At 42.0% G+C, this 25,422-nt stretch overlaps 1 protein-coding gene across 1 annotated transcript; it reads right to left on the bottom strand.

Moving 5' to 3' along the window:
• Positions 1 to 2,782: 2,782 nt before the first annotated feature.
• On the bottom strand, positions 2,783 to 23,834 carry LOC124025770 (paired mesoderm homeobox protein 1-like). The gene is made up of 2 exons (XM_046339106.1): positions 23,431 to 23,834; positions 2,783 to 3,060 (listed from the first exon to the last, which is right to left on the bottom strand). The coding sequence occupies exons 1-2, from the start codon at positions 23,675 to 23,677 to the stop codon at positions 2,783 to 2,785; spliced, it is 525 nt and encodes a 174-aa protein (XP_046195062.1). The 5' UTR covers positions 23,678 to 23,834.
• Positions 23,835 to 25,422: the final 1,588 nt, after the last annotated feature.

Here is a 25,422-nt window from a genome sequence, read left to right on the forward strand (position 1 = left end):
GAGAGAGAGAGAGCAGGTGAACATCGTTAGAGAGAGAGAGCAGGTGAACATCGTTAGAGAGAGAGCAGGTGAACATCGTTAGAGAGAGAGAGGACAGGTAAACATTGTTAGAGAGAGAGAGAAGACAGGTGAACATCGTTAGAGAGAGAGAGGACAGGTAAACATCGTTAGAGAGAGAGAGGACAGGTGAACATCGTTAGAGAGAGAGAGGACAGGTAAACATCGTTAGAGAGAGAGAGGACAGGTGAACATCGTTAGAGAGAGAGAGGACAGGTGAACATTGTTAGAGAGAGAGAGAGCAGGTGAACATCGTTAGAGAGAGAGAGAGCAGGTGAACATCGTTAGAGAGAGAGAGGACAGGTAAACATCGTTAGAGAGAGAGAGAAGACAGGTGAACATCGTTAGAGAGAGAGAGGACAGGTAAACATCGTTAGAGAGAGAGAGGACAGGTGAACATCGTTAGAGAGAGAGAGGACATGTGAACATCGTTAGAGAGAGAGAGAGCAGGTGAACATCGTTAGAGAGAGAGAGCAGGTGAACATCGTTAGAGAGAGAGCAGGTGAACATCGTTAGAGAGAGAGAGGACAGGTAAACATTGTTAGAGAGAGAGAGAAGACAGGTGAACATCGTTAGAGAGAGAGAGGACAGGTAAACATCGTTAGAGAGAGAGAGGACAGGTGAACATCGTTAGAGAGAGAGAGGACAGGTAAACATCGTTAGAGAGAGAGAGGACAGGTGAACATCGTTAGAGAGAGAGAGGACAGGTGAACATTGTTAGAGAGAGAGAGAGCAGGTGAACATCGTTAGAGAGAGAGAGAGCAGGTGAACATCGTTAGAGAGAGAGAGGACAGGTGAACATCGTTAGAGAGAGAGAGGGCAGGTGAACATCGTTAGAGAGAGAGAAGACAGGTACTGGTGGTGTAAATCAGATTATACTATTTGCATTCTGTTGCTATCAAGATAAAGATCGTAGGTGAGGTCAGAGAATAACATTCTATTGTGTTCTACTATTTTCTATTCTATTCTACATTCGCTTTGAAGGATTTCAGTGGAACCGAGTCGATGCACATAGTCAATCCAGGCTGACTCTCACCTGTACCCGTACCTCAATGAGGTTAACCCTGACTCTCACCTGTACCCGTACCTCAATGAGGTTAACCCTGACTCTCGCCTGTCCCTCAGTGAGGTTAACCCTGACTCTCACCTGTCCCTCAGTGAGGTTAACCCTGATTCTCACCTGTACCTGTGTCTCAGTGAGGTTAACCCTGACTCTCACCTGTACCTGTGTCTCAGTGAGGTTAACCCTGACTCTCACCTGTCCCTCAGTGAGGTTAACCCTGACTCTCACCTGTACCCCATACCTCAGTGAGGGTAACCCTGACTCTCACCTGTCCCTCAGTGAGGTTAACCCTGACTCTCACCTGTACCCGTACCTCAGTGAGGTTAACCCTGACTCTCACCTGTCCCTCAGTGAGGTTAACCCTGACTCTCACCTGTCCCTCAGTGAGGTTAACCCTGACACTCACCTGTCCCTCAATGAGGTTAACCCTGACTCTCACCTGTCCCTCAGTGAGGTTAACCCTGACTCTTACCTGTCCCTCAGTGAGGTTAACCCTGACTCTCACCTGTCCCTCAGTGAGGTTAACCCTGACTCTCACCTGTCCCTCAATGAGGTTAACCCTGACTCTCACCTGTCCCTCAGTGAGGTTAACCCTGACTCTCACCTGTCCCTCAGTGAGGTTAACCCTGACTCTCACCTGTCCCTCAGTGAGGTTAACCCTGACTCTCACCTGTCCCTCAGTGAGGTTAACCCTGACTCTCACCTGTGCCTCAGTGAGGTTAACCCTGACTCTCACCTGTGCCTCAGTGAGGTTAACCCTGACTCTCACCTGTCCCTCAGTGAGGTTAACCCTGACCGTCACCTGTCCCTCAGTGAGGTTAACCCTGACTCTCACCTGTACCCCATACCTCAGTGAGGTTAACCCTGACTGTCACCTGTCCCTCAGTGAGGTTAACCCTGACTCTCACCTGTCCCTCAGTGAGATTAACCCTGACTCTCACCTGTCCCTCAGTGAGATTAACCCTGACTCTCACCTGTACCCCATACCTCAGTGAGGTTAACCCTGACTCTCACCTGTACCCCATACCTCAGTGAGGTTAACCCTGACTCTCACCTGTACCCCATACCTACCTCAGTGAGGGTAACCCTGACTCTCACCTGTACCCCATACCTACCTCAGTGAGGTTAACCCTGACTCTCACCTGTACCCCATACCTCAGTGAGGTTAACCCTGACTCTCACCTGTACCCCATACCTCAGTGAGTTAACCCTGACTCTCACATGTACCCCATACCTCAGTGAGGGTAACCCTGACTCTCTCCTGTACCCCATACCTCAGTGAGGTTAACCCTGACTCTCACCTGTACCCCATACCTCAGTGAGGTTAACCCTGACTCTCACCTGTACCCCATACCTCAGTGAGGTTAACCCTGACTCTCACCTGTACCCCATACCTACCTCAGTTAGGTTAACCCTGACTCTCACCTGTCCCTCAGTGAGATTAACCCTGACTCTCACCTGTACCCCATACCTCAGTGAGGTTAACCCTGACTCTCACCTGTACCCGTGTCTCAATGAGGTTAACCCTGACTCTCACCTGTCCCTCAGTGAGGTTAACCCTGACTCTCACCTGTACCCCATACCTCAGTGAGGTTAACCCTGACTCTCACCTGTACCCGTGTCTCAATGAGGTTAACCCTGACTCTCACCTGTATCCATGTCTCAATGAGGGTAACCCTGACTCTCACCTGTACCCCATACCTCAGTGAGGTTAACCCTGACTCTCACCTGTACCCGTGTCTCAATGAGGTTAACCCTGACTCTCACCTGTACCCGTGTCTCAATGAGGTTAACCCTGCGTGCCAGGTCCTCCCGTACGAAGGCGTCAGGGTAGTGTGTCCTCTCAAACACTCTCTCTAGTGCCTGCAGCTGACTGCTGTTGAAGGTTGTCCTGTTACGACGATGCTTCCTCTTCTTCTCCTCAGAACTCACATGCTCATCTAGAGAGAAACACACGTCAATATGAACACTGACAAACACACCAACAGGTATCTGGAAATGTAGCCCTATACACATTGAGAGCAGAACAGATTCACATACATCATGATTACAGCCCTGCTACATATAACCAAATGTTGACTGTGGATTGTGTTTTTCTTCTAGACTGTTGGATTGACTTTCGCTTCAATTGTGTTTTATTTAGTTTCGATATTATTATCATTTCTGCTTTCAGATCCTGAACCTTTATGTGATAATACACAGTCATAATGATCCACGAGAAATAAACATTCAAGATTATAACACATCTATTGTTAGGTGAAATAAAAATAAATAAAATAAATAATGGAACATGTGAAACATGTTATTTGACCATTAAAAACCCTAAACCTCAACTAGCCAGTTAGTGTATTTCTGATCAGTGGTCGGCACATTAAAAACCCTAAACCTCAACTAGCCAGTTAGTGTATTTCTGATCAGTGGTCGGCACATTGAATTGGAAGATGTGCATCTTGAACATTCAAAATGTCACATATCGTTTGATTATTAGGGGCAAACTTTAGGCCTACGATTTCAGTTATTAATAATATACAGTGGCTTCGGGAAAACATTCTGATCCCTTTTCTCCCACATTTTGTTATGTAACAGCTTTATTCTAATTTTTTTTAAACTCAATCTACACACAATACCCCATAATGACATCACAATACCCCATAATGACATCACATTACCCCATGATGACATCACAATACCCCATGATGACATCACATTACCCCATAATGACATCACAATACCCCATAATGACATCACATTACCCCATAATGACATCACATTACCCCATGATGACATCACAATACCCCATGATGACATCACAATACCCCATAATGACATCACAATACCCCATAATGACATCACATTACCCCATGATGACATCACAATACCCCATGATGACATCACAATACCCCATAATGACATCACAATATCCCATAATGACATCACATTACCCCATAATGACATCACAATACCCCATGATGACATCACAATACCCCATAATGACATCACAATACCCCATAATGACATCACATTACCCCATAATGACATCACATTACCCCATGATGACATCACAATACCCCATGATGACATCACAATACCCCATAATGACATCACAATACCCCATAATGACATCACATTACCCCATGATGACATCACAATACCCCATGATGACATCACATTACCCCATAATGACATCACAATACCCCATAATGACATCACAATACCCCATAATGACATCACAATACCCCATAATGACATCACAATACCCCATGATGACATCACATTACCCCATAATGACATCACAATACCCCATAATGACATCACAATACCCCATAATGACATCACATTACCCCATAATGACATCACATTACCCCATAATGACATCACAATACCCCATAATGACATCACAATACCCCATAATGACAAAGTGAAAACAGGTTTTTTGAAATCTTAGCAAATGTATTCAAAATAAAAACAGAAATACCTTATTTACATAGAATTCAGACCCAATGCTATGGTGCATCCTGTTTCCATTGATCATCCTTGAGATGTTTCTACAACTTGATTGGAATCCACCTGTGGTAAATTCAATTGATTGGACATGATCTGGAAAGGCGCACACCTGTCTATATAATGTATATGACAGTGCATGTCAGAGCAAAAACCAAGCCATGAGGTCGAAGGAATTGTCCGTAGAGCTCAGAGACAGGATTGTGTCGAGGCACAGAACTGGGGAAGGGCACCAAAAAATGTCTGCAGCATTGAAGGTCCCCAAGAACACAGTGGCCTCCATCATTCTTAAATGGAAGAAGTTTGGAAGAATCTTCCTAGAGCTGTCCGTCTGGCCAAACTGAGCAATCGGGGGAGAAGGGCCTTGGACAGGAAGGTGACCAAGAACCCGATGGTCACTCTGGCAGAGCTCCAGAGTTCCTCTGTGGAGATGGCAGAACCTTCCAGAAGGACAACCATCTCTGCAGCACTTCACCAATCAGGCCTTTATGGTAGAGTGGCCAGACAGAAGCCACTCCTCAGTAAAAGGCACATGACAGCCCGCTTGGAGTTTGCCAAAGGCACCTAAAGACTCTCAGACCATGAGAAAAAAGATTCTCTGGTCTGATGAAACCAAGATTGATCTCTTTGGCCTGAATGCCAAGCATCACATCTGGAGGAAAGCTGGCACCATTTCTAAAGTGAAGCATGGTGGTGGAAGCATCATGCTGTGGGGATGTTTTTCAGGGACTGGGAAACTAGTCAGGATCGAGAAAAAGTTGAACAGAGCAAGGTACAGAGAGATCCTTGATGAAAACCTGCTCCAGAGCACTCAGGACCTCAGACTGGGGCGAAGGTTCACCTTCCAACAGGACAACAACCCTAAGCACACAGCCAAGACAATGCAGGAGTGGCTTTGGGACAAGTCTCTGAATGTCCTTGAAGTGCCCAGTCAGAGCCTAGACGTGAACCCGATCAAACATCTCTGCAGATACCTGAAAATATCTGTGCAGCGACGCTCCCCATCCAACCTTGCAGAGCTTGAGAGGATCTGCAGAGAAGAATGGGAGAAACTCCCCAAATACAGGTGTGCCAAGCGTCATACCAAAGAAGATTCGAGGCTGTAATCACTGCCAAAGGTGCTTCAACAAAGTACTGTGCAAAGGGTCTGAATTCTTATAGAAATTTGATTTTTCGTTAAAAAAATATATAACTTAGCAACAAAAACCTGTTTTTGCTTTATCATTATGGGGTATTTTACAATAAGGCTGTCATCTAACAAAATGTGTAAAAAAAAGTGTTATTTAAAATATAATTTGTGTTTACAAAAGGTTTCTGCGTAGATCTACTAAGTTTTACTACAGAGCCCCTACAGACCAGATTACACAGCCATTACAGACCAGATTACACAGCCCCTACAGACCAGACTACACAGCCACTACAGACCAGATTACACAGCCACTACAGACCAGATTACACAGCCATTACAGACCAGACTACACAGCCACTACAGACCAGACTACACAGCCATTACAGACCAGATTACACAGCCATTACAGACCCGACTACAGAGCCAACTAGACCCGACTACGGAGCCATTACAGACCAGACTACACAGCCACTACAGACCAGACTACAGAGCCACTACAGACCAGACTACAGAGCCATTACAGACCCGACTACAGAGCCCCTACAGACCAGACTACACAGCCCCTACAGACCAGACTACACAGCCACTACAGACCAGACTACACAGCCACTACAGACCAGACTACACAGCCACTACAGACCCGACTACAGAGCCCCTACAGACCAGACTACACAGCCACTACAGACCAGACTACACAGCCACTACAGACCAGACTACAGAGCCAACTAGACCCGACTACGGAGCCATTACAGACCAGACTACACAGCCACTACAGACCAGACTACACAGCCACTACAGACCAGACTACAGAGCCACTACAGACCAGACTACACAGCCATTACAGACCCGACTACAGAGCCAACTAGACCCGACTACGGAGCCCCTACAGACCCGACTACGGAGCCCCTACAGACCAGACTACAGAGCCACTACAGACCCGACTACGGAGCCCCTACAGACCCGACTACGGAGCCCCTACAGACCAGACTACAGAGCCATTACAGACCCGACTACGGAGCCCCTACAGACCCGACTACAGAGCCCCTACAGACCAGACTACACAGCCACTACAGACCAGACTACAGAGCCACTACAGACCAGACTACACAGCCATTACAGACCAGACTACACAGCCCCTACAGACCAGACTACACAGCCATTACAGACCCGACTACGGAGCCCCTACAGACCCGACTACAGAGCCCCTACAGACCAGACTACACAGCCATTACAGACCAGACTACACAGCCATTACAGACCAGACTACACAGCCACTACAGACCAGACTACACAGCCATTACAGACCAGACTACACAGCCCCTACAGACCCGACTACGGAGCCCCTACAGACCAGACTACACAGCCATTACAGACCAGACTACACAGCCATTACAGACCAGACTACACAGCCACTACAGACCAGACTACAGAGCCCCTACAGACCAGATTACACAGCCATTACAGACCCGGCTACACATATAAGCTATCGAACAGAGACTTGGGATTGTCTCTCTGAGAATTGACACTTAATAAGAGGAAACAGAAATAACAGAGCTCTCACTAGTTCGGCTTACATCCAACCAGTCAGAGTATTGAAATAACATCATTGGTCAACGAATAAAACTGCTAATCCATGACATGAATTTGTGTGCAATCTAATGGCACCATGTCCTGCTGGTGGAAATGCATTCCTATGAATGCAGCTGGAGACTGGAACGAGCTGCAATAAACACTCAAACTTTAAAAAAACAGTTTTAGCTCCATCTCTTCGTTCAAAGACTCAATCATGAACACTCTTACTGACAGTTGTGGCTGCTTCGCGTGATGTATTGTTGTCTCTACCTTCTTGCCCTTTGTGTTTTTGTCTGTGCCCAATAATGTTTGTACCATGTTTTGTGCTGCTACCATGTTGTTGTCATGTTGTGTTGCTACCATGTTGTTGTCATGTTGTGTTGCCACCTTGCTATGTTGTGTTGCTACCATGTTGTTGTCATGTTGTGTTGCCACCTTGCTATGTTGTGTTGCTACCATGTTGTTGTCATGTTGTGTTGCCACCTTGCTATGTTGTGTTGCTACCATTTTGTGTTGTCATGTGTTGCTGCCATGCTATGTTGTTGTCTTAGGTCTCTCTTTATGTAGTGTTGTGGTGTCTTAGGTCTCTCTTTATGTAGTGTTGTGTTGTCTCAGGTCTCTCTTTATGTAGTGTTGTGTTGTCTTAGGTCTCTCTTTATGTAGTGTTGTGGTGTCTTAGGTCTCTCTTTATGTAGTGTTGTGTTGTCTTAGGTCTCTCTTTATGTAGTGTTGTGGTGTCTTAGGTCTCTCTCTATGTAGTGTTGTCTTAGGTCTCTCTTTATGTAGTGTTGTCTTAGGTCTCTCTTTATGTAGTGTTGTGGTGTCTTAGGTCTCTCTTTATGTAGTGTTGTCTTAGGTCTCTCTTTATGTAGTGGTGTCTTAGGTCTCTCTTTATTTAGTGTTGTCTTAGGTCTCTCTTTATGTAGTGTTGTGGTGTCTTAGGTCTCTCTTTATGTAGTGTTGTGGTGTCTTAGGTCTCTCTTTATGTAGTGTTGTGGTGTCTTAGGTCTCTCTTTATTTAGTGTTGTCTTAGGTCTCTCTTTATATAGTGTTGTGGTGTCTTAGGTCTCTCTTTATGTAGTGTTGTGGTGTCTTAGGTCTCTCTTTATTTAGTGTTGTCTTAGGTCTCTCTTTATGTAGTGTTGTGGTGTCTTAGGTCTCTCTTTATGTAGTGTTGTGGTGTCTTAGGTCTCTCTTTATGTAGTGTTGTGTTGTCTCAGGTCTCTCTTTATGTAGTGTTGTTGTCTTAGGTCTCTCTTTATGTAGTGTTGTGGTGTCTTAGGTCTCTCTTTATGTAGTGTTGTCTTAGGTCTCTCTTTATGTAGTGTTGTGGTGTCTTAGGTCTCTCTTTATGTAGTGTTGTGGTGTCTTAGGTCTCTCTTTATGTAGTGTTGTGTTGTCTCAGGTCTCTCTTTATGTAGTGTTGTTGTCTTAGGTCTCTCTTTATGTAGTGTTGTGGTGTCTTAGGTCTCTCTTTATGTAGTGTTGTGGTGTCTTAGGTCTCTCTTTATGTAGTGTTGTCTTAGGTCTCTCTTTATGTAGTGTTGTGGTGTCTTAGGTCTCTCTTTATGTAGTGTTGTCTTAGGTCTCTCTTTATGTAGTGTTGTCTTAGGTCTCTCTTTATGTAGTGTTGTCTTAGGTCTCTCTTTATGTAGTGTTGTGTTGTCTTAGGTCTCTCTTTATGTAGTGTTGTGTTGTCTTAGGTCTCTCTTTATGTAGTGTTGTCTTAGGTCTCTCTTTATGTAGTGTTGTGGTGTCTTAGGTCTCTCTTTATGTAGTGTTGTGGTGTCTTAGGTCTCTCTTTATGTAGTGTTGTCTTAGGTCTCTCTTTATGTAGTGTTGTGGTGTCTTAGGTCTCTCTTTATTTAGTGTTGTCTTAGGTCTCTCTTTATGTAGTGTTGTGGTGTCTTAGGTCTCTCTTTATGTAGTGTTGTGGTGTCTTAGGTCTCTCTTTATTTAGTGTTGTCTTAGGTCTCTCTTTATGTAGTGTTGTGGTGTCTTAGGTCTCTCTTTATGTAGTGTTGTCTTAGGTCTCTCTTTATGTAGTGTTGTGGTGTCTTAGGTCTCTCTTTATGTAGTGTTGTTGTCTTAGGTCTCTCTTTATGTAGTGTTGTCTTAGGTCTCTCTTTATGTAGTGTTGTGGTGTCTTAGGTCTCTCTTTATGTAGTGTTGTCTTAGGTCTCTCTTTATGTAGTGTTGTCTTAGGTCTCTCTTTATGTAGTGTTGTGTTGTCTTAGGTCTCTCTTTATGTAGTGTTGTGTTGTCTTAGGTCTCTCTTTATTTAGTGTTGTCTTAGGTCTCTCTTTATGTAGTGTTGTTGTCTTAGGTCTCTCTTTATGTAGTGTTGTGTTGTCTCTCTTTATGTAGTGTTGTGGTGTCTTAGGTCTCTCTTTATGTAGTGTTGTGGTGTCTTAGGTCTCTCTTTATGTAGTGTTGTGTTGTCTTAGGTCTCTCTTTATGTAGTGTTGTGGTGTCTTAGGTCTCTCTTTATGTAGTGTTGTCTTAGGTCTCTCTTTATGTAGTGTTGTGTTGTCTTAGGTCTCTCTTTATGTAGTGTTGTGGTGTCTTAGGTCTCTCTTTATGTAGTGTTGTCTTAGGTCTCTCTTTATGTAGTGTTGTGGTGTCTTAGGTCTCTCTTTATGTAGTGTTGTCTTAGGTCTCTCTTTATGTAGTGTTGTCTTAGGTCTCTCTTTATGTAGTGTTGTCTTAGGTCTCTCTTTATGTAGTGTTGTGTTGTCTTAGGTCTCTCTTTATGTAGTGTTGTGTTGTCTTAGGTCTCTCTTTATGTAGTGTTGTCTTAGGTCTCTCTTTATGTAGTGTTGTGGTGTCTTAGGTCTCTCTTTATGTAGTGTTGTGGTGTCTTAGGTCTCTCTTTATGTAGTGTTGTCTTAGGTCTATCTTTATGTAGTGTTGTCTTAGGTCTCTCTTTATGTAGTGTTGTCTTAGGTCTCTCTTTATGTAGTGTTGTGTTGTCTTAGGTCTCTCTTTATGTAGTGTTGTGTTGTCTTAGGTCTCTCTTTATTTAGTGTTGTCTTAGGTCTCTCTTTATGTAGTGTTGTGTTGTCTCTCTTTATGTAGTGTTGTGGTGTCTTAGGTCTCTCTTTATGTAGTGTTGTCTTAGGTCTCTCTTTATGTAGTGTTGTTGTCTTAGGTCTCTCTTTATGTAGTGTTGTTGTCTTAGGTCTCTCTTTATGTAGTGTTGTGTTGTCTCTCTTTATGTAGTGTTGTGGTGTATTAGGTCTCTCTTTATGTAGTGTTGTGGTGTCTTAGGTCTTTCTTTATGTAGTGTTGTGTTGTCTTAGGTCTCTCTTTATGTAGTGTTGTGGTGTCTTAGGTCTCTCTTTATGTAGTGTTGTCTTAGGTCTCTCTTTATGTAGTGTTGTGTTGTCTTAGGTCTCTATGTAGTGTTGTGGTGTCTTAGGTCTCTCTTTATGTAGTGTTGTTGTCTTAGGTCTCTCTTTATGTAGTGTTGTGTTGTCTTAGGTCTCTCTTTATGTAGTGTTGTGGTGTCTTAGGTCTCTCTTTATGTAGTGTTGTTGTCTTAGGTCTCTCTTTATGTAGTGTTGTGTTGTCTTAGGTCTCTCTTTATGTAGTGTTGTGGTGTCTTAGGTCTCTCTTTATGTAGTGTTGTGGTGTCTTAGGTCTCTCTTTATGTAGTGTTGTGTTGTCTTAGGTCTCTCTTTATGTAGTGTTGTGTTGTCTTAGGTCTCTCTTTATGTAGTGTTGTGGTGTCTTAGGTCTCTCTTTATGTAGTGTTGTCTTAGGTCTCTCTTTATGTAGTGTTGTGTTGTCTTAGGTCTCTCTTTATGTAGTGTTGTGGTGTCTTAGGTCTCTCTTTATGTAGTGTTGTCTTAGGTCTCTCTTTATGTAGTGGTGTCTTAGGTCTCTCTTTATTTAGTGTTGTCTTAGGTCTCTCTTTATGTAGTGTTGTGGTGTCTTAGGTCTCTCTTTATGTAGTGTTGTGGTGTCTTAGGTCTCTCTTTATGTAGTGTTGTGGTGTCTTAGGTCTCTCTTTATTTAGTGTTGTCTTAGGTCTCTCTTTATGTAGTGTTGTGGTGTCTTAGGTCTCTCTTTATGTAGTGTTGTGGTGTCTTAGGTCTCTCTTTATTTAGTGTTGTCTTAGGTCTCTCTTTATGTAGTGTTGTGGTGTCTTAGGTCTCTCTTTATGTAGTGTTGTGGTGTCTTAGGTCTCTCTTTATGTAGTGTTGTCTCAGGTCTCTCTTTATGTAGTGTTGTTGTCTTAGGTCTCTCTTTATGTAGTGTTGTGGTGTCTTAGGTCTCTCTTTATGTAGTGTTGTCTTAGGTCTCTCTTTATGTAGTGTTGTGGTGTCTTAGGTCTCTCTTTATGTAGTGTTGTGGTGTCTTAGTTCTCTCTTTATGTAGTCTTGTGTTGTCTCAGGTCTCTCTTTATGTAGTGTTGTCTTAGGTCTCTCTTTATGTAGTGTTGTGGTGTCTTAGGTCTCTCTTTATGTAGTGTTGTGGTGTCTTAGGTCTCTCTTTATGTAGTCTTGTGTTGTCTCAGGTCTCTCTTTATGTAGTGTTGTCTTAGGTCTCTCTTTATGTAGTGTTGTGGTGTCTTAGATCTCTCTTTATGTAGTGTTGTCTTAGGTCTCTCTTTATGTAGTGTTGTCTTAGGTCTCTCTTTATGTAGTGTTGTGTTGTCTTAGGTCTCTCTTTATGTAGTGTTGTGTTGTCTTAGGTCTCTCTTTATGTAGTGTTGTCTTAGGTCTCTCTTTATGTAGTGTTGTGGTGTCTTAGGTCTCTCTTTATGTAGTGTTGTGGTGTCTTAGGTCTCTCTTTATGTAGTGTTGTCTTAGGTCTCTCTTTATGTAGTGTTGTGGTGTCTTAGGTCTCTCTTTATGTAGTGTTGTCTTAGGTCTCTCTTTATGTAGTGTTGTCTTAGGTCTCTCTTTATGTAGTGTTGTCTTAGGTCTCTCTTTATGTAGTGTTGTGTTGTCTTAGGTCTCTCTTTATGTAGTGTTGTGTTGTCTTAGGTCTCTCTTTATTTAGTGTTGTCTTAGGTCTCTCTTTATGTAGTGTTGTGTTGTCTCTCTTTATGTAGTGTTGTGGTGTCTTAGGTCTCTCTTTATGTAGTGTTGTCTTAGGTCTCTCTTTATGTAGTGTTGTTGTCTTAGGTCTCTCTTTATGTAGTGTTGTGTTGTCTCTCTTTATGTAGTGTTGTGGTGTCTTAGGTCTCTCTTTATGTAGTGTTGTGTTGTCTTAGGTCTCTCTTTATGTAGTGTTGTGTTGTCTTAGGTCTCTCTTTATGTAGTGTTGTGGTGTCTTAGGTCTCTCTTTATGTAGTGTTGTCTTAGGTCTCTCTTTATGTAGTGTTGTGTTGTCTTAGGTCTCTCTTTATGTAGTGTTGTGGTGTCTTAGGTCTCTCTTTATGTAGTGTTGTTGTCTTAGGTCTCTCTTTATGTAGTGTTGTGTTGTCTTAGGTCTCTCTTTATGTAGTGTTGTGGTGTCTTAGGTCTCTCTTTATGTAGTGTTGTGGTGTCTTAGGTCTCTCTTTATGTAGTGTTGTGTTGTCTTAGGTCTCTCTTTATTTAGTGTTGTGTTGTCTTAGGTCTCTCTTTATGTAGTGTTGTGTTGTCTTAGGTCTCTCTTTATGTAGTGTTGTTGTCTTAGGTCTCTCTTTATGTAGTGTTGTGGTGTCTTAGGTCTCTCTTTATGTAGTGTTGTGGTGTCTTAGGTCTCTCTTTATGTAGTGTTGTGTTGTCTTAGGTCTCTCTTTATGTAGTGTTGTGTTGTCTTAGGTCTCTCTTTATGTAGTGTTGTGTTGTCTTTAGGTCTCTCTTTATGTAGTGTTGTTGTCTTAGGTCTCTCTTTATGTAGTGTTGTGGTGTCTTAGGTCTCTCTTTATGTAGTGTTGTGGTGTCTTAGGTCTCTCTTTATGTAGTGTTGTGTTGTCTCTCTTTATGTAGTGTTGTGGTGTCTTAGGTCTCTCTTTATGTAGTGTTGTGGTGTCTTAGGTCTCTCTTTATGTAGTGTTGTGTTGTCTTAGGTCTCTCTTTATGTAGTGTTGTTGTCTTAGGTCTCTCTTTATGTAGTGTTGTGGTGTCTTAGGTCTCTCTTTATTTAGTGTTGTGTTGTCTCTCTTTATGTAGTGTTGTGGTGTCTTAGGTCTCTCTTTATTTAGTGTTGTGTTGTCTCTCTTTATGTAGTGTTGTGGTGTCTTAGGTCTCTCTTTATTTAGTGTTGTGTTGTCTCTCTTTATGTAGTGTTGTGTTGTCTTAGGTCTCTCTTTATGTAGTGTTGTGGTGTCTTAGGTCTCTCTTTATGTAGTGTTGTCTTAGGTCTCTCTTTATGTAGTGTTGTGTTGTCTTAGGTCTCTCTTTATGTAGTGTTGTGGTGTCTTAGGTCTCTCTTTATGTAGTGTTGTTGTCTTAGGTCTCTCTTTATGTAGTGTTGTGTTGTCTTAGGTCTCTCTTTATGTAGTGTTGTGGTGTCTTAGGTCTCTCTTTATGTAGTGTTGTTGTCTTAGGTCTCTCTTTATGTAGTGTTGTGTTGTCTTAGGTCTCTCTTTATGTAGTGTTGTGGTGTCTTAGGTCTCTCTTTATGTAGTGTTGTGGTGTCTTAGGTCTCTCTTTATGTAGTGTTGTGTTGTCTTAGGTCTCTCTTTATGTAGTGTTGTGTTGTCTTAGGTCTCTCTTTATGTAGTGTTGTGGTGTCTTAGGTCTCTCTTTATGTAGTGTTGTCTTAGGTCTCTCTTTATGTAGTGTTGTGTTGTCTTAGGTCTCTCTTTATGTAGTGTTGTGGTGTCTTAGGTCTCTCTTTATGTAGTGTTGTCTTAGGTCTCTCTTTATGTAGTGGTGTCTTAGGTCTCTCTTTATTTAGTGTTGTCTTAGGTCTCTCTTTATGTAGTGTTGTGGTGTCTTAGGTCTCTCTTTATGTAGTGTTGTGGTGTCTTAGGTCTCTCTTTATGTAGTGTTGTGGTGTCTTAGGTCTCTCTTTATTTAGTGTTGTCTTAGGTCTCTCTTTATGTAGTGTTGTGGTGTCTTAGGTCTCTCTTTATGTAGTGTTGTGGTGTCTTAGGTCTCTCTTTATTTAGTGTTGTCTTAGGTCTCTCTTTATGTAGTGTTGTGGTGTCTTAGGTCTCTCTTTATGTAGTGTTGTGGTGTCTTAGGTCTCTCTTTATGTAGTGTTGTCTCAGGTCTCTCTTTATGTAGTGTTGTTGTCTTAGGTCTCTCTTTATGTAGTGTTGTGGTGTCTTAGGTCTCTCTTTATGTAGTGTTGTCTTAGGTCTCTCTTTATGTAGTGTTGTGGTGTCTTAGGTCTCTCTTTATGTAGTGTTGTGGTGTCTTAGGTCTCTCTTTATGTAGTCTTGTGTTGTCTCAGGTCTCTCTTTATGTAGTGTTGTCTTAGGTCTCTCTTTATGTAGTGTTGTGGTGTCTTAGGTCTCTCTTTATGTAGTGTTGTGGTGTCTTAGGTCTCTCTTTATGTAGTGTTGTGGTGTCTTAGGTCTCTCTTTATGTAGTCTTGTGTTGTCTCAGGTCTCTCTTTATGTAGTGTTGTCTTAGGTCTCTCTTTATGTAGTGTTGTGGTGTCTTAGGTCTCTCTTTATGTAGTGTTGTCTTAGGTCTCTCTTTATGTAGTGTTGTCTTAGGTCTCTCTTTATGTAGTGTTGTCTTAGGTCTCTCTTTATGTAGTGTTGTGTTGTCTTAGGTCTCTCTTTATGTAGTGTTGTGTTGTCTTAGGTCTCTCTTTATGTAGTGTTGTCTTAGGTCTCTCTTTATGTAGTGTTGTGGTGTCTTAGGTCTCTCTTTATGTAGTGTTGTGGTGTCTTAGGTCTCTCTTTATGTAGTGTTGTCTTAGGTCTCTCTTTATGTAGTGTTGTGGTGTCTTAGGTCTCTCTTTATGTAGTGTTGTCTTAGGTCTCTCTTTATGTAGTGTTGTCTTAGGTCTCTCTTTATGTAGTGTTGTCTTAGGTCTCTCTTTATGTAGTGTTGTGTTGTCTTAGGTCTCTCTTTATGTAGTGTTGTGTTGTCTTAGGTCTCTCTTTATTTAGTGTTGTCTTAGGTCTCTCTTTATGTAGTGTTGTGTTGTCTCTCTTTATGTAGTGTTGTGGTGTCTTAGGTCTCTCTTTATGTAGTGTTGTCTTAGGTCTCTCTTTATGTAGTGTTGTTGTCTTAGGTCTCTCTTTATGTAGTGTTGTGTTGTCTCTCTTTATGTAGTGTTGTGGTGTCTTAGGTCTCTCTTTATGTAGTGTTGTGGTGTCTTAGGTCTCTCTTTATGTAGTGTTGTGTTGTCTTAGGTCTCTCTTTATGTAGTGTTGTGGTGTCTTAGGTCTCTCTTTATGTAGTGTTGTCTTAGGTCTCTCTTTATGTAGTGTTGTGTTGTCTTAGGTCTCTCTTTATGTAGTGTTGTGGTGTCTTAGGTCTCTCTTTATGTAGTGTTGTTGTCTTAGGTCTCTCTTTATGTAGTGTTGTGTTGTCTTAGGTCTCTCTTTATGTAGTGTTGTGGTGTCTTAGGTCTCTCTTTATGTAGTGTTGTGGTGTCTTAGGTCTCTCTTTATGTAGTGTTGTGTTGTCTTAGGTCTCTCTTTATTTAGTGTTGTGTTGTCTTAGGTCTCTCTTTATGTAGTGTTGTGTTGTCTTAGGTCTCTCTTTATGTAGTGTTGTTGTCTTAGGTCTCTCTTTATGTAGTGTTGTGGTGTCTTAGGTCTCTCTTTATGTAGTGTTGTGGTGTCTTAGGTCTCTCTTTATGTAGTGTTGTGTTGTCTTAGGTCTCTCTTTATGTAGTGTTGTGTTGTCTTAGGTCTCTCTTTATGTAGTGTTGTGTTGTCTTTAGGTCTCTCTTTATGTAGTGTTGTTGTCTTAGGTCTCTCTTTATGTAGTGTTGTGGTGTCTTAGGTCTCTCTTTATGTAGTGTTGTGGTGTCTTAGGTCTCTCTTTATGTAGTGTTGTGTTGTCTCTCTTTATGTAGTGTTGTGGTGTCTTAGGTCTCTCTTTATGTAGTGTTGTGGTGTCTTAGGTCTCTCTTTATGTAGTGTTGTGGTGTCTTAGGTCTCTCTTTATGTAGTGTTGTGTTGTCTTAGGTCTCTCTTTATGTAGTGTTGTTGTCTTAGGTCTCTCTTTATGTAGTGTTGTGGTGTCTTAGGTCTCTCTTTATTTAGTGTTGTGTTGTCTCTCTTTATGTAGTGTTGTGGTGTCTTAGGTCTCTCTTTATTTAGAGTTGTGTTGTCTCTCTTTATGTAGTGTTGTGGTGTCTTAGGTCTCTCTTTATTTAGTGTTGTGGTGTCTTAGGTCTCTCTTTATGTAGTGTTGTGGTGTCTTAGGTCTCTCTTTATGTAGTGTTGTGGTGTCTTAGGTCTCTCTTTATGTAGTGTTGTGGTGTCTTAGGTCTCTCTTTATGTAGTGTTGTGGTGTCTTAGGTCTCTCTTTATGTAGTGTTGTGGTGTCTTAGGTCTCTCTTTATGTAGTGTTGTGGTGTCTTAGGTCTCTCTTTATGTAGTGTTGTGGTGTCTTAGGTCTCTCTTTATGTAGTGTTGTGGTGTCTTAGGTCTCTCTTTATGTAGTGTTGTGGTGTCTTAGGTCTCTCTTTATGTAGTGTTGTTGTGGTGTGTTGTGGTGTCTTAGGTCTCTCTTTATGTAGTGTTGTGGTGTCTTAGGTCTCTCTTTATGTAGTGTTGTGGTGTCTTAGGTCTCTCTTTATGTAGTGTTGTGGTGTCTTAGGTCTCTTTTTATGTAGTGTTGTGGTGTCTTAGGTCTCTCTTTATGTAGTGTTGTGGTGTCTCTCTTTATGTAGTGTTGTGGTGTCTTAGGTCTCTCTTTATGTAGTGTTGTGGTGTCTTAGGTCTCTCTTTATGTAGTGTTGTGGTGTCTTAGGTCTCTCTTTATGTAGTGTTGTGGTGTCTTAGGTCTCTCTTTATGTAGTGTTGTGGTGTCTCTCTTTATGTAGTGTTGTGGTGTCTTAGGTCTCTCTTTATGTAGTGTTGTGGTGTCTTAGGTCTCTCTTTATGTAGTGTTGTGGTGTCTTAGGTCTCTCTTTATGTAGTGTTGTGGTGTCTTAGGTCTCTCTTTATGTAGTGTTGTGGTGTCTTAGGTCTCTCTTTATGTAGTGTTGTGGTGTCTCTCTTGTCGTAATGTGTGTTTTGTCCTATATTTTTATTTCATTTATTTAGTCATTTAAATCCCAGGCCCCCGTCCCCGCAGGAGGCCTTTTGCCTTTTGGTAGGCCGTCATTGTAAATAAGAAACGTGTCCTTAACTGACTAGTTAAAGGTTCAATAAAACATGTAAATAAATAGAGATTTTAAATAATCAGCCTCATTCATCCAGTCGGCCTCTGAAGAAACACTCACATGATTCATTTAAGAGGCCTGTCAACATTCATTTCTGACCGACGGAAACAAACATAGAGCTGCATGTTTGCACTAGATTGCGTCCAGAATTGACTCCTGTAAGAGCTCATTTATAGCCTGCTTTAGAGTTACAAGGGCTAACTTTTTTTTTAGGTTTGCATTGATTATTGGTGTTTACTAAAAGAATATGCTACTTTTTGAGGCATTAATTTAGGAATATAAAATAAAATAAAAATGAAAACCCTCACCTTCATAAATGGTTTTATTATACATTTTTAAGCTCACACATTTTAAAATGGATTCCACTTTATTTTTGTTGGTCTAAAATATAGGCCTAGAATATACTCCTCTGTGTCTTTATGAGACAATGGGATTCTCACATTTATTACAGTACTCACTAAAGCTTCATTGTCGGCCTACACGTGTAGTGAGAAGTCTGTTGATGTCAGAAACATAACACATTTCATGTGTGACACAGAATTAGGCCAAGCCTGGTTCCTGAAACGTAAGCCTAAAAAGCATTCTTTCTAAAAAAAAGCCGGCATAACAGATGAACTTTACACGGTTGTCTTTGTTTAAAGAAAACTACTTATTTTCTGCAAATGATGTTTTCTACAAGTAAAGACCAACAATTGAGGGCGACACGGCAACAGACCTACTGCAGGCTGATGACGTCATAACAACAGGTATTAGCTTCTGTGGTCGTTCCACTGGTATACGTATGAGTACACCGAGGTCCGAACCTCCTAAAAGATTAAATGACAACTCAGTCAGGAGTCGCAATTTACTGTTGACAGTTGGAGTAGTTAAATACGCAGGGTGCAATTCAGAAACTTGGTTGTGCATCAGCAGTTTTTCTATCGTTATATGTCCTTCCCTGACAATCACTCAATTATCATATCTACATGTACATACCACCTCCATCAGCCTGACTAACAGTGTCTGTATATAGCCTCTCTACATGTACATACCACCTCCATCAGCCTGACTAACAGTGTCTGTATATAGCCTCTCTACATGTACATACCACCTCCATCAGCCTGACTAACAGTGTCTGTATATAGCCTCTCTACATGTACATACCACCTCCATCAGCCTGAATAAACAGTGTCTGTATATAGCCTCTCTACTGTATATAGCCCTTCTACTGTATATAGCCTCTCTACTGTATATAGCCTCTCTACATGTACATACTACCTCAATCAGCCTGACTAACAGTGTCTGTATATAGCCTCTCTACATGTACATACTACCTCCATCAGCCTGACTAAACAGTGTCTGTATATAGCCTCTCTACTGTATATAGCCTCTCTACATGTACATACCACCTCAATCAGCCTGACTAAACAGTGTCTGTATATAACCTCTCTACATGTACATACCACCTCAATCAGCCTGACTAAACAGTGTCTGTATATAGCCTCTCTACTGTATATAGCCTCTCTACTGTATATAGCCTCTCTACTGTATATAGCCTCTCTACATGTACATACTACCTCAATCAGCCTGACTAAACAGTGTCTGTATATAGCCTCTCTACTGTATATAGCCTCTCTACATGTACATACTACCTCAATCAGCCTGACTAAACAGTGTCTGTATATAGCCTCTCTACTGTATATAGCCTCTCTACTGTATATAGCCTCTCTACTGTATATAGCCTCTCTACATGTACATACTACCTCAATCAGCCTGACTAAACAGTGTCTGTATATAGCCTCTCTACTGTATATAGCCTCTCTACTGTATATAGCCTCTCTACTGTATATAGCCTCTCTACATGTACATACTACCTCAATCAGCCTGACTAACAGGTGTCTGTATATAGCGCCTCTACTGTATATAGCCTCTCTACATGTACATACCACCTCAATCAGCCTGACTAAACAGTGTCTGTATATAGCCTCTCTACTGTATATAGCCCTTCTACTGTATATAGCCTCTCTAATGTATATAGCCTCTCTACTGTATATAGCCTCTCTAATGTATATAGCCTCTCTACTGTATATAGCCTCTCTACTGTATATAGCCTCTCTAATGTATATAACCTCTCTACTGTATATAACCTCTCTACTGTATGTAGCCTCTCTACTGTATGTAGCCTCTCTACTGTATATAGCCTCTCTACTGTATATAGCCTCTACTGTATTAGCCTCTCTACTGTATATAGCCTCTCTACTGTATATAGCCTCTCTAGTGTATATAGCCTCTCTACTGTATATAGCCTCTACTATATATAGCCTCTACTGTATATAGCCTCTCTAGTGTATATAGTCTCTCTACTGTATATAACCTCTCTACTGTATATAGCCTCTCTACTGTATATAGCCTCTCTACTGTATATAACCTCTCTACTGTATATAGCCTCTCTACTGTATATAGCCTCTACTGTATATAGCCTCTCTACTGTATATATTCTCTCTACTGTATATAGCCTCTACTGTATATAGCCTCTACTGTATATAGCCTCTCTACTGTATATAACCTCTCTACTGTATATAGCCTCTACTGTATATAGCCTCTCTACTGTATATAGCCTCTCTACTGTATATAGCCTATCTACTGTATATAGCCTCTCTACTGTATATAGCCTATCTACTGTATATAGCCTATCTACTGTATATAGCCTCTCTACTGTATATAGCCTCTCTACTGTATATAGCCTCTACTGTATATAGCCTCTCTACTGTATATAGCCTCTACTGTATATAGCCTCTCTACTGTATATAGCCTCTACTGTATATAGCCTCTCTACTGTATATAGCCTCTCTACTGTATATAGCCTCTCTACTGTATATAGCCTCTCTACTGTATATAACCTCTCTACTGTATATAGCCTGTCTTTTTACTGTTGTTTTATTTCTTTACCTACCTATTGTTCACTTAACACCCTTTTTGCACTATTGGTTAGAGCCTGTAAGCAAGCATTTCACAGTTGTATTCAGCTCACGTGACAAATAAACTTTGACTTGATTTGATTAGCCCATGTCAGGAAAACGATATAATTGATTCGGTAAATTAGTCTAGTTAGTCTATCTAAACTTGTAATCAAGGCCTAATTATTGACCAGGCATGAAGGGCACGTGCCCAGGGGCCCACACCTCCAGGGGCCCACTTTGATTCTGTTAGTCACTCTCACTCAGATATCATATGTGTTTGTCGTGGCTAATTGTATAGCTAATAGGCTATGTGTTGTAGCGGCTAATTGGATAGCTAATAGGCTATGTGTTTGTAGTGGCTAATTGAATAACTAATAGGCTATGTGTTGTAGCGGCTAATTGGATAGCTAATAGGCTATGTGTTTGTAATGGCTAATTGAATAACTAGGCTATGTGTTGTAGCGGCTAATTGGATAGCTAATAGGCTATGTGTTTGTAGTGGCTAATTGAATAACTAATAGGCTATGTGTTGTAGCGGCTAATTGGATAGCTAATAGGCTATGTGTTGTAGCGGCTAATTGGATAGCTAATAGGCTATGTGTTGTAGCGGCTAATTGGATAGCTAATAGGCTATGTGTTGTAGCGGCTAATTGTATAGATAATGTGTTGTAGATCCACCGAGCTACAGCAACCAAGGTGATAATGGCTGGGGTCATTTTGCCTTGTTTTTGTTGTTCTCAGATATAATTTTAGAGTTTTAAAATGGTATAGAAATGCAGATTTGCTCTGAAGCACCCCAACTTTTATTGGTGTGGAATTTTCATTGTTGGACATAAAAGTCTAAGTCTTTCTAGAAAGAATCAGCTCCCAGCTGAATCTAGTTGATGATCCCTGGTATATATAGCATAGCCACTGGGGAAGTAGTTTGGACAAATGTTTTTTGGTCAGCGCTGGCACAGCAGACTGCTATATCAGTCCACTAATACAGTACGATTAAAGGCCCAGGCCACTAATACAGTACGATTCAAGACCCAGTCCATAGGTACAGTACCAGTCAAAAGTTTGGACACACCTAGTCATTCAAGGGTTTTTCTTTATTAAAAAAAACTATTTTCTATATTGTAGTAACCAAAAAACTGTTAAACAAATTAAAATATATTTTAGATTCTTCAAAGTAGCCACCCTTTGCCTTGATGACAGCTTTGCACACTCTTTGCATTCTCATAACCAGCTTCACCTAGAATGCTTTTCCAACAGTCTTGAAGGAGTTCCCACATATGCTGAGCACTTGTTGGCTGCTTTTCCATCACTCTGCGGTCCAACTCATCCCAAACCATCTCAATTGGGTTGAGGTTGGGTGATTGTGGAGGCCAGGTCATCTGATGCATCACTCCATCACTCCTTCTTGGTCAAATAGTCCGTACACAGCCTGGAGGTCTGTTGGGTCACTGTCCTGTTGAAAAACAAATGATAGTCCTACTTAATGCAAACCAGATGGGATGGCGTATCGCTGCAGAATGCTGTGGTAGCCATGCTGGTTAAGTGTGCCTTGAATTCTTTTGGAACCAAAAATCTAAAATGTGGACTCATCAGTCCAAAGGACATATTTCCACCGGTCTAATGCCCATTGCTCATGTTTCATGGCCCAAGCAAGTCTCTTCTTATTATTGGTGTCCTTTAGTATTGTTTTTTTGCAGCAATTTGACCATGAAGGCCTGATTCACGCAGTCTCCTTTGAACAGCTGATGTTGAGATGTGTCTGTTACTTGAACTCTGTGAAGCATTTATTTGGGCAGCAGTTTCTGAGGCAGGTAACTCTAATGAACTTCCTTTCCTGTGGCGGTCCTCATGAGAGCCAGTTTCATCATAGCGCTTGATGGTTTTTCAGCATTGACTGACCTGGACTGTTGTTTGTCGTTGTTTATTTGAGCTGTTCTTGCCATAATATGGACTTGGTATTTTACCAAACAGAGCTATCTTCTGTATACCATCGCTACTGATTGGCTCAAAAGCATTAAGAAGAAGATAAATTTCACATATTACATTTTAACAAGGCACACCTGTTAATTGAAATTCATTCCAGGTGACTACATGAGGCTGGTTGAGAGAATGCCAAGAGTGTGCAAAGCTGTTATCAAGGCAAAGGGTGGCTCATTTGAAGAATCTTAAAAATAAAATATATTTGGATTTGTTTAACATGTTTTCGGTTACTACATGATTCCATATGTGCTATTTTATAGTTTTGATGTCTTCACTATTATTCTACAATGTAGAAAATCATTTAAAAAATAGAGAAAACCCCTTGAATGAGTCGATGTGTCCAAACTTTGGACTGGTACTGTATAGAGATATATTTTTTACATATATATATATATTTTTTTTATCCAGGGGGATTTTATCACCCTCAGCACCCCTATTTCCCGAAGCTATTGTATAGAGGCTCTATAAAAAAAAGGTTGTGATTGAGCAATCTAAAGGAGTATAGAGGCTCTATAAAAAAGGTTGTGATTGAGCAATCTAAAGGAGTATAGAGGCTCTATAAAAAAGGTTGTGATTGAGCAATCTAAAGGAGTATAGAGGCTCTATAAAAAAGGTTGTGATTGAGCAATCTAAAGGAGTATAGAGGCTCTATAAAAAAAAAAAAAAGCACATGTTCGTTGTGCGCTATGAGTAGCTTTATGCGCCTCCATCCCTTTCCAAGTTATACAGGAAAGGTTATGAAAGCATGAAGAACGCATGAACGCATGAACGCATGAAGAACGCAAGAACGCATGAAGAACGCATGAACGCATGAAGAAAACATTGGTGTTAGTTCACGGACGTGTGTTCACTAACGTGACACTTTTCTCTATCTGATATCACAGCGTATTACAGTTATTCTACACTGGAGGAAGGCCACACCATTCCCCTTTCTACTAACTTACTCTCCTGCTGCGTCGTATCGCTGCCGCTGGTCAGCCCCGGGGATTCCACCACGCTCCTTCCCGCATCCCCGGCGCTCTCATTGGCCTGAACCCCTACCATCTCCCGCACCTCCTCCAGATTCAACAGGTGGCTGACAGAGAAGTTTTTCTTGGCCTGCAGTGTTTCCAGTTTGGCTGATATCGGGCTCTCCAGGCGGCTCGTCAGTGAGTCTTGTCTGTCCATTACATGCGCATAGCCAGAAGTCATGACGCTGACTCAATACAGACGTCAAAACACCGATTAGCGTATAACAAACCTACTTAGCTAATTTATACTCGACGCACAGAAAAATATCAAGAATAACTCCAAACCCATAACAGCGCTGGTTTCAACTCAAGACAGGGCTCGTTTTGTATGAATTTATAGATCCAAATCACTCCACTTTAAGCAGGATGTATGGTATGCCCCTCACCTCGTCAAATAAAACCCCGAAACATATACAACACGACAACATTTGGCTTCTTCTTGGATATTCCCCGGATTTTTAAACACAAAGAGTAGTAGGCTATAGCAAGTTTTTCCTAGCCTGTGAGTCCAGACCGCGGTATGACTTTGAGCTGGGCTAAACGTTTCTCCTCTCCTTGCCTGAGTCCAGACCGCGGTATGACTTTGAGCTGGGCTAAACGTTTCTCCTCTCCTTGCCTGAGTCCAGACCGCGGTATGACTTTGAGCTGGGCTAAACGTTTCTCCTCTCCTTGCCTGAGTCCAGACCGCGGTATGACTTTGAGCTGGGCTAAACGTTTCTCCTCTCCTTGCCTGAGTCCAGACCGCGGTATGACTATGAGCTGGGGTAAAAAGGAACGATGAGGTCTCACATTCGTGCGTTTTGAGTAAAATATATCGCTCAACGCCCAGGACCCTGCGAGGCGGAGCGAGCCTCTGGTAACGGGAAGGGAACAGGCCGAAGTGAGTTTCACGCACAGGGCGGCTGAGAGGGGGAAATAAAGCACAATTTGAAGACCCTGGGGTAAACTGATCGCCCAAAATCGGAGTCTGCAATTACGTGGCAATGCTTTCTGCGCTGACTCTGACAGTCCGTGTCCTCGTGTGTGAAGCACCCCACCCCCTTCCGCAATGCACACCATCACACAAAAAAAGCGCTGATTAACCGACTTGCGTTTTGGCAGTTGGAAATTGGGATTTTGATAATTGATGTCTATGCCTCTCAGTGTTGTCATTGCAGCCAAACTAATACACTGTATTCTGCCACATGGTAATACTTATAATGTATTTATGGCGGATAATATCTTTGAATAGAGCATTGTTTTGAATAGGTATGCCCACACAACATATTTCCCATGGCTGATTTACATGCACGCGCAATGATATGGTGCTACAACATGTCTGCAGTATATCAGTTGGAGGTTGTCATTTGAAAAGAAGCACCCTGTGTCTCTGCATAGCGGGGACACCACATCGCCAACAAACAAAAAAAATGATAGCCTATACATGTGGTACATTTATATCTCTGACTGCACAGGCTGGGTCTGCAGTCACAAGCAAACTACACAGAGGAAACTGGCTTTTGAAACTGTAACTGTTGCGTGTGTTGTTCGCCTGGTCAGAGAGAGCAAGAGAAACAGGGAGAGAGAGAAACAGGGAGAGAGGGGTCCCGTATGGTGGAATGGCATCCATTGGTCTGTTCTGATCTCCAAGCTGCCTGCCTGGCCCAGCCAAACCATTTTAGCCCCGGGTCAGAGAGAGAGAGGACGAGGGGGTCCCGTATGGTGGAATGGCATCCATTGGTCTGTTCTGATCTCCAAGCTGCCTGCCTGGCCCAGCCAACCCATCTCAGCCCCGGGTCAGAGAGAGAGGACGAGGGGGTCCCGTATGGTCTAATGACATCAATGGGCCTGTTCTGATCTCCAAGCTGCCTGCCTGGCCCAGCCAACCCATCTCAGCCCCGGGCCCCTGCCCCCTCATCTGGCAAAAGAACCCTTGATGCCATCAAA

This window comes from Oncorhynchus gorbuscha, unplaced genomic scaffold, assembly GCF_021184085.1.
Source record: "Oncorhynchus gorbuscha isolate QuinsamMale2020 ecotype Even-year unplaced genomic scaffold, OgorEven_v1.0 Un_scaffold_2436, whole genome shotgun sequence".
Lineage (NCBI taxonomy): Eukaryota > Metazoa > Chordata > Actinopteri > Salmoniformes > Salmonidae > Oncorhynchus > Oncorhynchus gorbuscha.

Coding starts and splice junctions, on each gene's coding strand:
- LOC124025770 (XM_046339106.1), bottom strand. CDS start 23,677: ATGACTTCTGGCTATGCGCATGTAATGGACAGACAAGACTCACTGACG. Junction 3,061..23,430: donor CGATACGACGCAGCAGGAGA/GTAAGTTAGTAG, acceptor GTTTCTCTCTAG/ATGAGCATGTGAGTTCTGAG.